A 16202-nucleotide genomic window follows, 5' to 3' on the forward strand; every position below is an offset into this window, starting at 1 on the left:
AGAAGCTGACCAACATCCCCTTATTGTCTTTACCTCATTTTTAAAAAACGTATGAGATTGAATGTGATGCTTCAGGTATTGGCATAGGTGCAGTTCTTATGCAGGAAGGAGGACCAGTTGCTTACTTCAGCAAGAAACTAGGCGGGGCAGCCTTAAACTACCCAACGTATGATAAGGAGTTGTATGTATTGGTTTGGGCTTTAGAGATGTGGCAAGACTACCTATGGCCTAAGGAATTCTTAATTCACATTGATCATAAGTCCTTGAAACACTTGAAGGAACAACACAAGATAAACAAATGGCATGCGCGTTGGGTGGAGTTCATTGATACATTTCCATACGTCATCCGATATAAGCAAGGCAAGGAGAATGTGGTCGCCGGTGCACTTTCTCGCAGGTATGCATTACTCTCCACACTTGATGCAAAATTGATTGGTTTTGAGCATATTAAAAACTTATACGCCGATGACCACAAATCCTGTGAAGCATACCGGGCTTTTGAGAAAACCGCTTGTGGTAAGTTCTTTAGGCTTGATGGATTCTGATTTCGAGAGAATAAGTTATGCGTACTAAATTGTTCTTTGAGGGAGTTGTTAGTGCAGGAATCTCATAGTGGGGAATTAATGGGACATTTTGGAGTTGCGAAGACTTTAACTGTTTTGTAGGAACACTTCTATTGGCCTCACATGAAAAGAGATGTTAAGAGAATTTGTGGTAGATGCGTCACATGTAGGCAAGCCAAATCTAGAGTGAGGTCCAACGGTTTGTATACCCCTTTACCAATACCTAGTGAGCTTTGGATTGATATTTCCATGGACTTTGTGTTAAGATTGCCTAGGACTAAACGTGGGAGAGATTCAACTTTTGTGGTTGTGGATAGATTTTCTAAGATGGCACACTTTATTCCATGTCACAAAACGTATGATGCCTCACATGTTGCTGATTTGTTCTTTAGAGAGATTGTAAGATTACATGGCATGCCTAGAACAATTGTTTCGGATAGAGATGCTAAGTTCTTGAGCTATTTTTGGAAGACTTTGTGGTGTAAGCTAGGTACTAAGCTATTGTTTTCTACTACTTGTCATCCACAAACTGATGGTCAAACTAAAGTAGTAAACAGGACTTTGTCTACTTTATTGAGGGCAATCATTAAAAGGAACATCAAAATATGGGAAGAATGTTTACCAAATGTTGAGTTTTCTTATAACAGATCTGTTCATTTTGCTACTAAATTTTCACCATTTGAAATTGTGTATGAATTTAACCCTTTAACTCCATTGAATTTATCTCCTTTACCTTTGACTGAGCATGTTAATTTAGATGGCAAAAAGAAAGCTGACTTTGTCAAGCAGATTCATGAGAAAGCATGACTCAACATTGAGCGAAGAACAGAGCAATATGCAAAAACAAGCCAACAAGGGGCGTCACAAGTTGCTTTTTGAACTCGGAGATTGGGTTTGGTTGCATATGAGAAAAGAGAGATTTTTGGTGCAAAGACATTCCAAATTGCTTCTAAGAGGAGATGGACCTTTTCAAGTCCTAAAGCGCATCAATGACAACGCTTACAAGCTAGATTTACCTGGTGAGTACAATGTAAGTGCCACTTTTAATATTACTGATTTGAGTTCTTTTGATGTAGGTGATGATTTGAGGCCAAATCCTTTTCAAGAGGAGGGGAATGATGCAAATCATAACACAACTTCAAAGGAACTTGTCCAAATGCCAATTGGGTAGGTTATGAGAGCACGAGTAAGGAAATTTAAAGCTGCACTCAATGGACTGATTCAAGAGGCATGGACTCAAGAAAATTCATGGAGGCCCATTGAGCATGAACCAAGTGAGCAACAAAGATTCGTCAACATGATTGAAGCTCTAAAAGAATCTGGCCAAGGCCAAGCTTAAATTGACATGTTTAAATGCTGTAATGATGGTGTGTTATTCAAATATGAGATTTGACTCTTTGAATTTTGTGTTATATTTGTAATCATGCAAGACAACTTGTTTGCTTGCATGGTCTTAGTAAGTTGTTGAGTTGTTGTTGAGCCTACCTTTGACTTTTGTGTCATATATAATTTGTAATCTTACAAGAAGTCTTAGTAAGTTGTTGAGCCTAATTTGTAATCTTGTAAGAAGTCTTAGTAAGTTGTTGAGAGTTTTTGAGAGTGGTTTAAAGTGTTTAATATTTTGTCTCCCAGGCTATGCATATAAAAGCATTCTTATTGTAAGAACAAAGGGGATTATTGAACAAAATTGTGAGAGTATTTTCTCTACGGTTCTTGAAGAATTTCTCGTGGCGTTCACCAACAACTTATCAAACGGTTTTCCACCACCGTTTGTGGCGTCTTCCTTATACCGAGGTTCTTGTTTCACAATAAACAATAGGTTGAAGTCATATATACCAAGGTTCTTTTTTATCGTAAACAACGGGTCGAGGTTTATCATTCAATTCTGAATGTAGAACGATCTTGGGTTCCTTTTTTTTGTTGACGGACCACGTTATTTTGGCAGGAATTCACATCATATATGCTCTCAGTATCTTTCTGTCGAGCAAACTGTTATGTTCAAATTCTGTTTAAGATCTACCTGACCTCAAATATGGATAAAAATTTTATATATCAGTTTGAATATAGTAATTGTTGTGTTTGATGACTCATTTCTTGAAGTAGTTGACATATACAAGGAGGAAAACATAATTAATATAAGCAATCTAGGGGAATGAAACCGTCGACACTTTGACAGATTTCCAGATTATATGCTCTCGGTATCTTTCTGTCGAGTTGAAGGGCCTCTAAAACCATCGACAATTTTGTTCTGGGCAGTGAGGCTGAATTCAAAATTTGAATATGAACGTCAAGTTGGTTGGGATTTGGGGGAAACGTCCAAAAGGAACTTTATTTATACATTAGTTTGAGTGTATTTTGAGAAGAAGATCATTGTGTATTGTATTATATTGTATTCTTTGATATTCTCATAGTGAAAACTTCTGCTGATTGCTCCCGTGAATGTAGATACTATCGAACCACATAAATCTTTGCATTATTATTCTTGTTTTCATACATACTGCGTGTGTATTCGATATTTATTCTTCATTATTGTTGCGTTGAATTTTCAGTGTGCAAAAATCTGAGTTTATTCACAACAGTAATACTCACCTCAGCTTAACTTATTTGCAGTCCGGGAATATAGACCGAGGAGAGCAACTAGCGGTAGCATTCCAGGTTTCAACATACACGACTTTGGCAGCCTCGCAATGTCGTCACCCGTGACTTAAGCCACCTGTGGTGTTTGGCTCGTCCCCTTCTTACGACAGACCAATCCTTCTGCATTGGTCCCCAAGATCAATCAGTGGGTGGAAGGCTTTTTTCTTTTTGTTTTTTGCTTGCTCTGTTCTTTTTGGCTGGTACTAAAAAAATTGGTGGATAGAATTGTCCTGCGGCCACAAAGGCAGGCAAGCTAGTGGCTCACTATATAAATTTAACATCGTGGGTCCTCCCCGGTTGACGAAAATTAGGGTTTCCAATGCTTGATGTGTACATGCTGTGGATCACGCCTGCTCATCACTCCGAACCACAATGCATTTTAGCTGCGGTGCTTGGAGGGAAAAAGTCGGCAAATTTTTTTTTTTTTAAAGGATCATATCCGAGGCTTTTTGTTTTGGGATATTTGATTAATTTATCAGAATAATGATCTATTTCCACCACTACTATTATTTGATTGACCTAATATATATTTAGTTGCATGATTTACAATAATGAGAATATATTTGATATGCGTGTGCAAAATATCTCGTAAAATTTATAATGGATATTGTGTTCGATTAGCTAGTGAGCATTTTTATATAAGTGAAGTGGGATTCACTTACTCAAGTGTATATGTAGACCTAAAACAAAATTTATTATAAATATGTCTTGTATAAACAACTAAACACAACATGTAACGTTAATCTTCTTAGAAATTTGATAAAAGGATACATGTTTTTATTAAGATTTTCAAATCATATGAAGAATGAACAGACATCAACTTTCCATCAAGTAACTGATAAAATTTTTAAAATTTTGTCTGTTTTGCTCTTGATAGGTATGAAATATGACATAACAACCACCATGATAGAGTTTACATGTGTCTTTTTTTTTTTTTTTTTTGCTTTCTTCATTTATAATATATATATATATATATATATTTTTTTTTTATTTTAAAAAAAAAATATTCATGTTTTATTTTTGGAGATTGGGGATAATATTCTAGCCATTGTTTGTCACTTCAGATCATGTCAAGGGAAGAAAAAGATAAAAAAATTAAAATTTTATTTACTACTTGATAGGAAATTAACCAAAAGAGTATAACGTATTAATATTTGCTACAATGGAATGAATTATTTGAAGTAGATAGAATGAAAACTAATATAATGAGCACGTAAAATTATAAAGACTAAATCTATTGCATTTTATTCCATTCATGCATGTCAGATGACCTTTTGCCAAATATGAGGACAAACTACATCTTTTGTTGTAAAAATAAAAATATTAACATAAAACAATGAGATCAGTGAATTATATTAACTAAATCCATTGCATCTTATTTCATTCATGCATACCAAATAACCTTTTGTCAAATATGAGGACAAACTTTGTAAAAATAAAAATATTAACATAAAACAATGAGATTCGTGATTTATTATTTTATTGAGGAGCACAATTTTTAAGGAAAGGTGACTCACTGTAAAATAAATAAAATGTACATTCCAGAATTAAAAAATGAATGTACAGTATCAGTATTTATACTAGTACATGAACTAACTCAACTAAAAATTGAATTAAGAACTGATTAACAACTAATCTAATAATTCTAAACTAATATAGCAATTAACTAAACTAACTAAAACAGTATCTCTTAATATGCTCCCTCAAGATGGAGATGGTGAATAATGATTTAACATCTCCATTTTGGAGTAAAAAAAACAAAAAAAACTTCCATTGATGAGAAGCATGATAGCAGTAGAGAAGGCAACGACGATGGAGATGATCCGTAGGAGAAGAAGCCGATGCATAGAGCAGGCGAGACGTGCCTGCGAAGACGAAAATTGCTTCGAAGTGAAGACAAAAAATATGGCCAAAAACGAAGGAAAATCCTGTAAAATTTTCCTTCAAAAAATCAAGAAACTCTAGGAGATCAACTATCTCTGAGAAGGAGTGACGAAACACGGCATAGCTGGAGCGGGAATAGCTGACCAGCAGATCAGACCCAATACGAGTGAGCCGGAGACGAGACAGAGATGACGACACAGACTAGTAGTTCAAACCAGAGATGAGAGTGGAGAGCTGCGAAGTCACTCTGAAGTGCGAAGCTCCTAATCGGCAATTTCTGCAACAAAAAAAATTAAATAAAAACAGAGGAACAGAGGTACTGAGCTACATTCTGACATGGGTATCGGAATAAGGACACCAGAGCCGGAGAAGTAGCCAGAAAGCCCGAGGTTGCAAGAGAATCTTGACATTGATGTCCTTCTTGCGAGAAATCAAATAAAATTACTGGGAATCAGTGCTTCAACTAAGATAAGAGAACAATAAATATGGAAGGAATTTTCTGAAGGCCTGTTCCTGAATTCCAATTGCCACATTTTTTTTAAACTAATAATAACAAACAACATCTCTGCTCAACTTATAGATTAACAATCAGCAAGAGATAAAAAAAAATTCCATCCAAACTTCAAAGAGAAACCCGAACAAGACCAAGAAGCCAATGCTTGGTTCACTGGATTCACCCATGTAATTGGGTTCACGAAAGTATATCCACAGACTGTTGGAGGCTTGCAACACCCAGATTGAAGAGGTGAGACTCGGGCAGCGAAGAACTGATCGGCGATGACATACTCCTGGTTGAGCTTGAGGAAAACGTTGGATTCTGCGAGATAGGTCTTGATCTTGTTCCAACTTCTGGAGCTAGTTACGCGATTCCAGAGCCCCGACGAGAATCTCTCGGGGCTGTACTCCCAGTAGGCCCAGCCGGGGATGGAGAATGCGCCGTTAAGGCGCGTGATGACGAAGGCGAAGACTAGGAAGACGAAGAGGACAAAGATGCCGACTAGGACCACCGACCACTAGAATAGGTGGATACACTCGTTAAGAAAAAGAATAAGAAGATCAAAAGGAAAAAGAACAAACCAAAGAAGGGAAAACGAAATAAGAAATGCCCAAATAAAGAAAAAAAGAACAGAAGATCATTGAGATGGGCAATTTCAAATATCACAAAATACAGAATGCCTCGCCCATCCGACTCTTCGACACATTTAGAACAACAAAGCAATAAGGAATCCACGACTCTAGGTAAATTGTCATTTTGATAACCCGGTTTGGAGGCGACCACCTACAACAGAGTCTCGGTGATTGTCCATCATGAGAACAACAAACTGGGGTTCCAAGAACCCAGTTTCAGAGGCATCATCAAGAAGCTTCAAGGACTTCAACATGAGGAGTGATCTTGATCATGAATGGGAACCCGTGAATCTTGATTGCAAGAATGGTTTACTTGCTTTTCGAACGCTGGAAGCCAAACTTGAAGTTGTCATCGCTGGTGGCGATGGCATCGACGGAATCTGGAGCTGCGAACACACGAGGGATTGTAGTGGGAAAAGATCGCGAAGCTCGTGGAGATTGAGAGAGCGTCAAAGCGGAGCGAATAGTGCTCTGAGAGGTGAGATTGCAAGTGGAACTCTTCGTAGGGATTAGCAGAAGAACTCTCATGTTTTCTTGAAACTGAGAGATAGAGAGCGGAGGGAAAATGCTCTGATACCATGTAAAATCAATAAAATGTATACTCCAGAATTAAAAAATGAATGTACAGTATTAGTATTTATACTAGTACATGAACTAACTCAGCTAAAAATTGAATTAAGAACTGATTAACAACTAATATAATAATTCTAAACTAATATAACAATTAAGTAAACTAACTAAAACAGTATCTGTTAATACTCACATGTCAAACTAAATGTAATTTTAGATCCTCATTATTCAATCAATTTGCATGACCCGATGACTTGAAGGTAGTGTAAATTATAGAGCACTCAATCATAGTAAACAAATTTATAAAGTTTTCCATGACCTTCCTCAAGTTTCTACAAGCCTATTAAGGCATTGAAGGAATTTGATCCAATCAAGTGCTTTGACCCTCTAATTCTAAAATGTTGGGCCAGCAATACTATGCGTACCCTAACTGACATAGCTATACATTAAGCTAGCAAATAACTCACACAAAGTCTAAGCTTCGAAAATTTTTATAATTATTTTTTTTTAAAAAAAGAAAAAAGAAAAAGAAATGAATTTAGAAAAAAAGAGGAGAATTACAGGAAGTATAAAGGATTTATGCTAATCAATGAGAGGAAAGGAGAAAGGGAAGCAAAAACTTAGTACCATCTTTCCCATATCAAGAAATCATAAGAGGAAATCAAGTAGAACTCTTTTGAGGATTGACTCTAGAAGTAAAAGTTCTTTATAATTTTCTATAAAATGAAATTTCTATGAATTAATTCATTAGGGGAAAAAGAAAAATAAAAAATATATATATCTTGAACAAGTGAAAGAAGTTTAAGCAATTCAACAAACTTGAAATGGATAGAGGGCATGACCTAATTGTATTTTTTTAGTTTTAGAAAGAAGCAATGAAGGAGTGAATGGTTTATGCAATGAATGGGTGAGTGGCACAAACATCACCAATTAGCAAAGGCCCACCATATGTTTTTAAACTTATCTAAAATTAATACTCTTTCAAAGAAATTTATCCAAAATAAAAAGTTTACACGGGCTAGAAATATATGGATAAACACCAATTTAACCTAAAAGTTTAAACTATCTAGTTTTGCACCCATCCATGTATATAAGTCACTTATCTTTCAATTAATTTTCTTATGTGGGACTTAACTATCACAAGTGAATTTCCAATATACTCTCCCTCACTTGTTAGTCTCACCCTTGAGTAGGAATTGTCTCCCTTTGGGAAATAGTTAGATTCTACAACAATTGTTCAAGTAGGCCTTACCAATGCTCCTTATGTGTCTCAAATTGCATTCCAAGTGGCTTCAAACCAATTCTACCTCACACATTTTAACCTCATTTTGATCCATTTACCTAGATGACATGATCTTTATTTTCCTCGGTCGCACTTAGTCCTTCAATTGTTTGCTTGCTAGAATCGAAATGTCTTTATATAATCTCGATGTACATAAGTGAGCACCAATTTGACCCAAAAGGTTACGCTAGCAAGTCTTCGGCCCATCCATTTATTAAGTAGCCCATCTTTCGCTTAATTTTCTAGCATGGGAGAAGTCTCACAAGTGAATTTTCAATAGGAACTTCTTTGGGATCACCACAATATTAATTGATAGGAAGATGCTAGATTAGATAATTGTAAAATGGTACATTGAAAAACACTTTTGGAGCTAAGGCTCGACTACATTCTATCGCCTCTTCAAACAAAATAAATTGTAACAAATATTTAGCAAAAAATGTTATGAAATTTATAGTGTGTTTCAGATACATTTTACCCAATACATTTTTCAAATACATTTTATCCAATACATTTTTCAAATACATTTTGCACCAGATCAGATGGTGTTATTTGATGTTTCACTCCTTCACATTTATCTTATTAATAACACCCTTGCCATCACTACATTTTTTTCTTCCTTAACAAAGCATTGGGTTTTTTACCATGAAATATTAAATCAAAAAACTTACTCTTGGTGATCATTCAAATCCAAACTACATCTATATTAATATAAAAATTGAATTCATTTCCTAAAAAACCTATGAATGTATATACACACACGCACACATAGGTGTCGCAACGTCTAGGAGGGCCACCTCCAATGGAAGCAGGTGAATCTCTAAATGCCTTGATCGGATGGTGAACTCAAAATCAAATTGTGGGTGGGGGGGGGGGGGGTAATACATAGGAATGAGAAAAGGGTCGATACATGGTCCAACGGAATCACCACCAATGATTTTTTGCTCTATCTGAGGTTAGAACACTTCTTTAACATACTGCCACTTTTAAGTTACACATAATTCGAAGATAAAGTAATAGTCAATGGTATGCGCTATCGAGTGGATTAAAGAGTACAATTATGAAAAGAAAATGTACAAGCTGTAGAGACCCGAATCAAGAAAATAAAAGAAATAAATAAGAAAAGAAGAAAGGGAATTTAAAAAGGGCAAAATAGTAGGCTTCGTTGACCAATCCCCTGTTTTCATCGACGAATGCCTTCCTATGGTTTGTTGACGAAGTTCAGGTATTGTCGATGAAGAGATCTTGAATGTCAGGAAATTTTAGGCCTAGGGTTCATTGACGAAGTCCTTTTTTCATCGACTAATGATCTTCTGAAACTCGTTGATGAAGACTTCATTTCGTCAATCAAGTTGGCCGAGTCAATGACCTATAAAAAGGATTTCTCTTTTCTTACTCATTAAGAAACATAAAATTCCTCTCTTTCTCTCTTTAAAACAACGCCCCTCACTCTCTCTCTTCGATATTTCACTGTTCATTGCTCGAATCGACAACCAGAAGTTACCATGAGGATATGGGGAAAATTCTCTACACATCTAGCAGAGTGGATTTTTGAGCGGGGTCTTTCCATGCATCACCCCAAAGTTGAGGTAAGGGTAGAAATGAGTTGTTTGTCTAGTATATAATTATTTAAATGGAGTGTATGGGCTTGAGGATGTTTAATAGTTGTTAATCTGGGATTGGAGTTGATAAACTAGGGTTATTGAATTAAGAATCGGGTGAGCGCCGCAGGCATCGTTTCGGGGACCTAGTTGGCATAGTTTAGGAAATTAGGTAAGGGGAATAGATTACGCCAATAGATTTGTAAATTTCACCAGATAAAATGGAAATTATTTGTGTATTTATATGAATATCCTGCGAGTATTGAAAGCCAACCATTTAAACTAAGATTTTTGAGCGTAGGACTGTGTTATTAGTTATTATTTGCTAAAATGGAATGATTAAGGTAATGACGCATATTTTAAGTAAGAAAGATGATAAACATGGGTTGGTTTATTATTTTAGATGATATATAATTATGCATATTATTTAAAATGTGTGGCATGAGTAAAATGAATATACTGAGTTGAGTTGTGATATATGTATGACATATTGGAAATAATGAAATGCATTAGGATTATACTGCATGTGAATTGTTTAATCAGAGCAGAATGTGAATGATAAATTGCAATGTATGATTTGAGAACTCTGGTGGATCATAGTAGGCACGGTACTATTGTGCATGATTTCTGAAGAGTTAGTGCACCCACACGTCTTAGAGAGAGTGTGGAGACGAGATGGTCGGTTGGGCTGAGAAGGGTAGAGTCCCCTTGGAGTCCAGACCAGTATGGGAAAAATCAATCTAACTTACAGACTAAAGAGGTTGTTATTGATTTAACTCTAGTGGGCCGACTAGGATTAAGTTTTGCCTACCGGCCACACAACCCGTCATGGGTGGAAGCATGACAGTTATTATCCATCTGACAGTGAGTTCTAAATACATAATTGTTAATTTAACCAATGTATAATATGACAATAGTGTATGTGAAATATTTGTGAATACCGAGTATGTGAAGACAAGAGATGAGAAATGTGAAATGAATTTATGTGTTGTGAAATACTGAGACATGTGAGAACTAAGATCATGAAGAGATGAGTATTACAGAGATATCATATTTAGAGTAAAAAAAATGAATGTATTATATATTGTAGTATTATATTTATTTGGGGCGAGGTGAACTTTCTGCCCGAGGGCTTGCTGAGAAAGGCGAGTGCCTTGATATGTATTAGACGTAGTCATACCGGACTGCATAACGTATTAGGGCAGAGGGTAGCTACTTGTATAAGTGGGTAATCTTCCCTATTCTTGGGAACCTTCATTGATAAATAATTTTGTGAATCTATGTGAATACGAGACAAACTATCCACCTTAGGGCTTACTGAGTAAGGTAAGTGCCCTGATTAGCATTAGTTCTAGCCATACCCGGTTGCATAAGGTATTAAAGTAGAGAGGGTGTTACTCGTATGGGTGGGTAATCACCCTAGTCCTTGGGAAACTCTCGTTAATAAAATACACTGCATGTGTGTGAGTAGGGACAGAGAATGATTTCATAATTATGGATTAATTTGTAAATGATGATTATATTTTCTATACAAACCTCATGATAGCCACACACTGGTATTAATCTATTCCTTCTTACTGAGATGTGTCTCACTCGATATGAATTTCATCTTTTTCAAGACCTCTGTGTGATCAAGCTCAGTGAGCTCAGGGCTGGCCTAGCAGTTTTGAGAGAGAGAGAGAGAGAGAGAGAGAGTATAATTTTGGATATATTTTTGGGCTGTATTATATTTATGATTTCTAAGTTGTATATATTTGTGAATACTGGTTGTTGGAGAATACTTTTTTTTGAGATATATATTTAAAACTCCAGTATGTTATAAAGGATGTTGGTTTATTTTTCCACTGCGTAATTGATGTTATAGTATCAGATATAGGTAAATGTAACACATGGAACCTGGGCCCCACTTGGCGGTTTCGGGGCGTCACAAGGTGGTATCAGAGCATTAGGTTTTAGGTTCTATAGATTTAGGGATGATTAATAATAGAGTATAGGAACAGAAGACAATGAGGATAGGAAATGGGTAGGTTAGGTGTTGAGAGTTATAGGACTTTGTCTTGTAGCCTGGAGGCAGAAGTACGTCAACGACTTTCTATGACTTTTTTGAAGCAGTCGACGGTTTCAGACAAAGTGTGGCAAACCTTACATGATTTCTTTTCTGAGCTGTGGGATTGGTCCTTAAGTTGAGAATTTGGACATATATTGGATTTTAGTTTAATGATTGTGTTAAGTAGGTTATGATTATGGGATTCTTAACTCTTTTATGTCTTACTTTCAGGATGGATCCTAGGGGTAAGGATGTAGAGGTTGAAGGAAGAGATGACTCAGAGGCTTCAAGTGAGGAGGATTTTGATACCTCCATGATGCAAAAGGGTATAGCCCATCAAGTTAGGGAAAATGAGGAAGGATCGTAGAGAGCAGAACTATCCATCTGTAGATCGGGGTTGCAGTATCAAGGAGTTCGTGAGATTGAGCCCTCCAACTTTGGCCGGAATACCCGATTCGGTGGCTGCTGAAAACTGGGTTTAGGAAATTGACGAGACAATGGAAGTACCCAGTTGCACGGATGAGCAAAAATTTTGTTATGCCACATTTAAGATGATAGGTGATGTGAAATGTTGGTGGCTTTTGGTTAAGCTGCTTGAGGGACTGAGGGTAGTAAAAATGGCACTGACTTGGGAATGATTCAAGGAACCGTTCTTTGTTAGGTACTTCCTTGCATCCACTAGAGAAGAAAAGGTCGAGGAGTTTACCAACCTGACCCAGGGAAATATGACTGTTGAGGAGTATGTAACGAAATTTGGGGAGCTATCTCGCTTCACATCATTTATGATCTCGAATGCGGGGAGAAAGGCCAGAATGTTCGAAAAAGGCCTGAGACGAAAGATCTATGAACTTGTTGTGGGGTTCTAGGTCGAGAACTTCTCGGACTTGGTGGATAAGGTCTCGGTACTGGAGAAGAGCTTGCAAGGCAGTACAGAGTTGTCAAAGCAAAGAAAGAGGCCTGCACCTCCCAATTTTCAAGTTGAGGCTAGTTAGGGTTTGTGGAAGAGAGAAAGGGTGGTGGGCCCGAGGGAGGGGATGAGAGATCAAGGTTATTATGGTTATCAATATGATTCATTCTACCCTGTATGCCGGATATGTAACAAGAGGCATAGGGGTGACTGCCAGGTTGGGGGGTCCCAACAGGTGAGGTAAGCCAGGGCACATTGCTAGAAACTATTGTGAACTACTGCCCAATGCACTTGCACCTAATCAGATTTGGGGCAACCAGCACGTACCCCGAAGTGGAGGCGGTTAAGCATGTGTGTACATGATGATCCTGACCGAGGCAAATATTACTAAGGGCGCAAGTACGAGTTTATGTTCAAGATAATTGTTAATTTAGGTGTAATCCCAAGAGAGGGGGTGAATTGGGTATTTAAAAATATTTCGGTATTTCAATCCTTAATTGAAAACCCAACCAAACATCCACAAATTTGTATATAGACCGATTTCAGTGTTATGCAACTAAATTGATTTATTTAGTGGATATCTCAATTAATTCAGTATTACCCAATTATTCTCACGTATTTTAGATATTCATATATATCAATGATTAAAACATGCACAGCATATATAATATGAATATAGGTGCGGAAATATAAAAACAGATAAAGAGAGATCGCAGACGCGGGATTTTTAACGAGGTTCGGCCAAACTCAGCCTACGTCCTCTCCTTGGGCAAAATCCCCAAGAATTCTACTAATCTGCTCCTTAAATTGGGACGAAGCTTCCTGTTACAAACCCGCTGCTTACAAAAGGCACAGCTTCCTCCTACTCCGCTACGTACAAGAGGCACAACTTCCTCCTACTCCGTTGTTTATAATAGGCACAACATCCTCTTACTCCACTGCTCACAAGAGGCATAGCTTCCTCCTTCCCAATTCACAACCCGAACCGTAAATACAATAGATTGATAAAATTCTTGAACACTAAGATGCTTCTACATAAGCTAATGAGTACAATAAAATTCCTACAACACATTCATAAGATATAACTTGAAGCTCAATAAATGTATGTGATGATTTCAATAATAATCAAATATATGATCTTTGTATATAAAAATATGTATGATGAGTTTTCTCAAAGATTGACACCCAATGCAATATATCTCCAAAATTTGATTTTTCAAATAATATGTGTTGGAGATCTAGGGTTTTCTCAAATAACTTTTGAAATGAATAAAAGAATATTAAATCTTTGAATAAAAATATATCAAGAACATTTGACAAATAATATATCTCCAAAAATTGATTTTTCAAATAATATGTGTTGGAGATCTAGGGTTTTCTCAAGTAACTTTTGACACGAATAAAAGAATATTAAATCTTTGAATAAAAATAATATCAAGAACGTTTCAAAGATTTAAAGTCTTAGAATGAACTTCTCCCAAAAGATTTTTCAAACAAAAATATGAAATATAGGGTTCTTGCTCTCTTAATAAAATATTAAATAAAAATATGAGAGAAGAAGAACTTTTACAATGAAGATTAAATGCCCAAATATAAAACCTTGTATACCAAACCTCAATATCAAACGTGCTAGCAAGATGTGTGCGTGAATCCCCTTTGTGAAGCTTAGAGAATGCTTAAAAGATGTATGAACGTGATAGAGTGTTGGCAAGGAAGCAAAAGTTCTCAAAAGTATGCTAAAAGTGATCTCTTCTTGTCTTGTTATGTTCTCCTAGGGTTTTGGGAGTGTTTAAACATGTATTCTCTGCATTCGATCAAATCCTAGCCGTTGGATCATTTAAAATAAACTATTTATGTCTGTGTCCGCATTGGACCACCATTCTGCACTGCGACATTCGTCGACTAGAGCACGCATTTGTCGATGAGTGTACAACACCCGTTCATCGACGAGAACCTGAGTTCATCAACGAAAGGCTTGTCTAAACTTTTTTGGCTCTTGGTATTTTTTTGTCGACAAGATAACACTGTTCGTCACTGAGTGGCCTTCATGAGTTCGTTGACAAGGCCAAGGGGTTCTTCAATGAGGCTACTAAAATTTGCCTTGAAAATTTTATTCAACCTAGAACTAATGTAGATGAATATTTCATGAAATGCATGAGTCCTAAGGTCAGTCTAGGGAATGTCTGAGCTTCCAATCATATTTTATGAAATATGTAAATACAAGTGAGACTAAACACACATTACAACTTAAAATCTAAGGTGTCTTCTTCTTTTTGCTCTTTTAAATTCATTGAATATGCTAGGTCGTATGTGCTTCAAATTCCTTATGGCTTCCATAACATTCGTATCATTCGTGCATGCCAAATAATGATCCTGCTAAAGAGCGCAATGCACAGATGAGATAATTGTGTTTTGTCATTATCAAAATGAGATCGGACTCAAAAATTTAACAATAATGATGGTTTTATTGAATTGTAGATAATGTAGAAATTTAGACGGTGGTATATATTGGATTATGTGGGATATAGTTAGTTAATAAATTATAGAAATGTGGAAATCAACGATTAGAAAAATTTCGAGGACGAAATTTACATAAAGGGGGGAGATTGTAGAGACCAAAATCTAGAAAATAAAATAAATAAATAAAGAAGAAAGGGAATTTAAAAAGGGAAAAATAATAGGTTACGTCAACAAATCCCATGTTATCGTCGACGAATGCCTTCCCGTGGTTTGTCGACAAAGTTCAAGCGTTGACTCACTTCTAAAAATGAGTAGCTCGGAAACTATCCAAAGTGTAGGAGTTACATCATGTAATAATTAGCCCAAATACGCCAGATCGCCTCCTCAAGGAATGCAGATTAGTTTTAAACTAGCGCGAAAACAGGGAAAGAAAATAAGAAATCAATTTTACTGAACATGGTTCAGATTCAATTTCTGGGTTTTGTGAAAATTTTTTATGAAATTAAAACAAGTGAATGAACTAAGCTTAAACAAAATCCTAAACTAAAATAAATAAACCTACCCAAATTCTTAAACTTAACCAAATACTCAAACAAATTAAATCCACATTAAAAATGAGCTCACATGAAAATCAACCCAACAATGAAGTATTCAAGACAATGCATTAAATTAAGCTTTAAACAAACATATTATGCATAAAATAAATGACAAGAAATAAGCCAAGCTTCAAATATTCAAATAACGAACCAAAGTGAAATTTCATTAATCTACTACGAGCCTTCAACAATTTAAATAAACTCAAACATTAATGTCTTGAACAAACATAAATTTAATTCAACATTAACTCCAAATAAAGCAAAGTAAACTTAACAATAAAGTACTTAGAACAAAGATTAAATTAACTCAAGATAAGAGAGAGAGAGAGAGAGAGAGAGAGAGAGAGAGAGAGAGAGAGAGAGAGAGAGAGAACTAAAAAAAAATTCTTTAAGCATGAAATAAATTAATGAACTAATTTAGAAAAACATTTAAACTTAACATTAACTCTAATTAAAAGTATTCAATGTAACAATTAATTGAAACTGAATATTAAAACAAGTATTGAAATGAAAAAATTAAATAAATAACA

At 35.9% G+C, this 16202-nt stretch overlaps 1 protein-coding gene across 1 annotated transcript; it reads right to left on the reverse strand.

The window, feature by feature from the left end:
* Nucleotides 1–5235: 5235 nt before the first annotated feature.
* LOC131145823 (tetraspanin-2-like) lies at nt 5236–6335 on the reverse strand. The gene is made up of 3 exons (XM_058095008.1): nt 6261–6335; nt 5762–6097; nt 5236–5361 (listed from the first exon to the last, which is right to left on the reverse strand). Exons 1-3 carry the CDS (start codon nt 6333–6335, stop codon nt 5236–5238), a joined length of 537 nt encoding a protein of 178 aa, XP_057950991.1.
* Between the last annotated feature and the right edge of the window lie 9867 nt (nt 6336–16202).

The sequence above is a fragment of the Malania oleifera genome, chromosome 13 (genome assembly GCF_029873635.1).
Source record: "Malania oleifera isolate guangnan ecotype guangnan chromosome 13, ASM2987363v1, whole genome shotgun sequence".
Classification (NCBI taxonomy): domain Eukaryota; kingdom Viridiplantae; phylum Streptophyta; class Magnoliopsida; order Santalales; family Ximeniaceae; genus Malania; species Malania oleifera.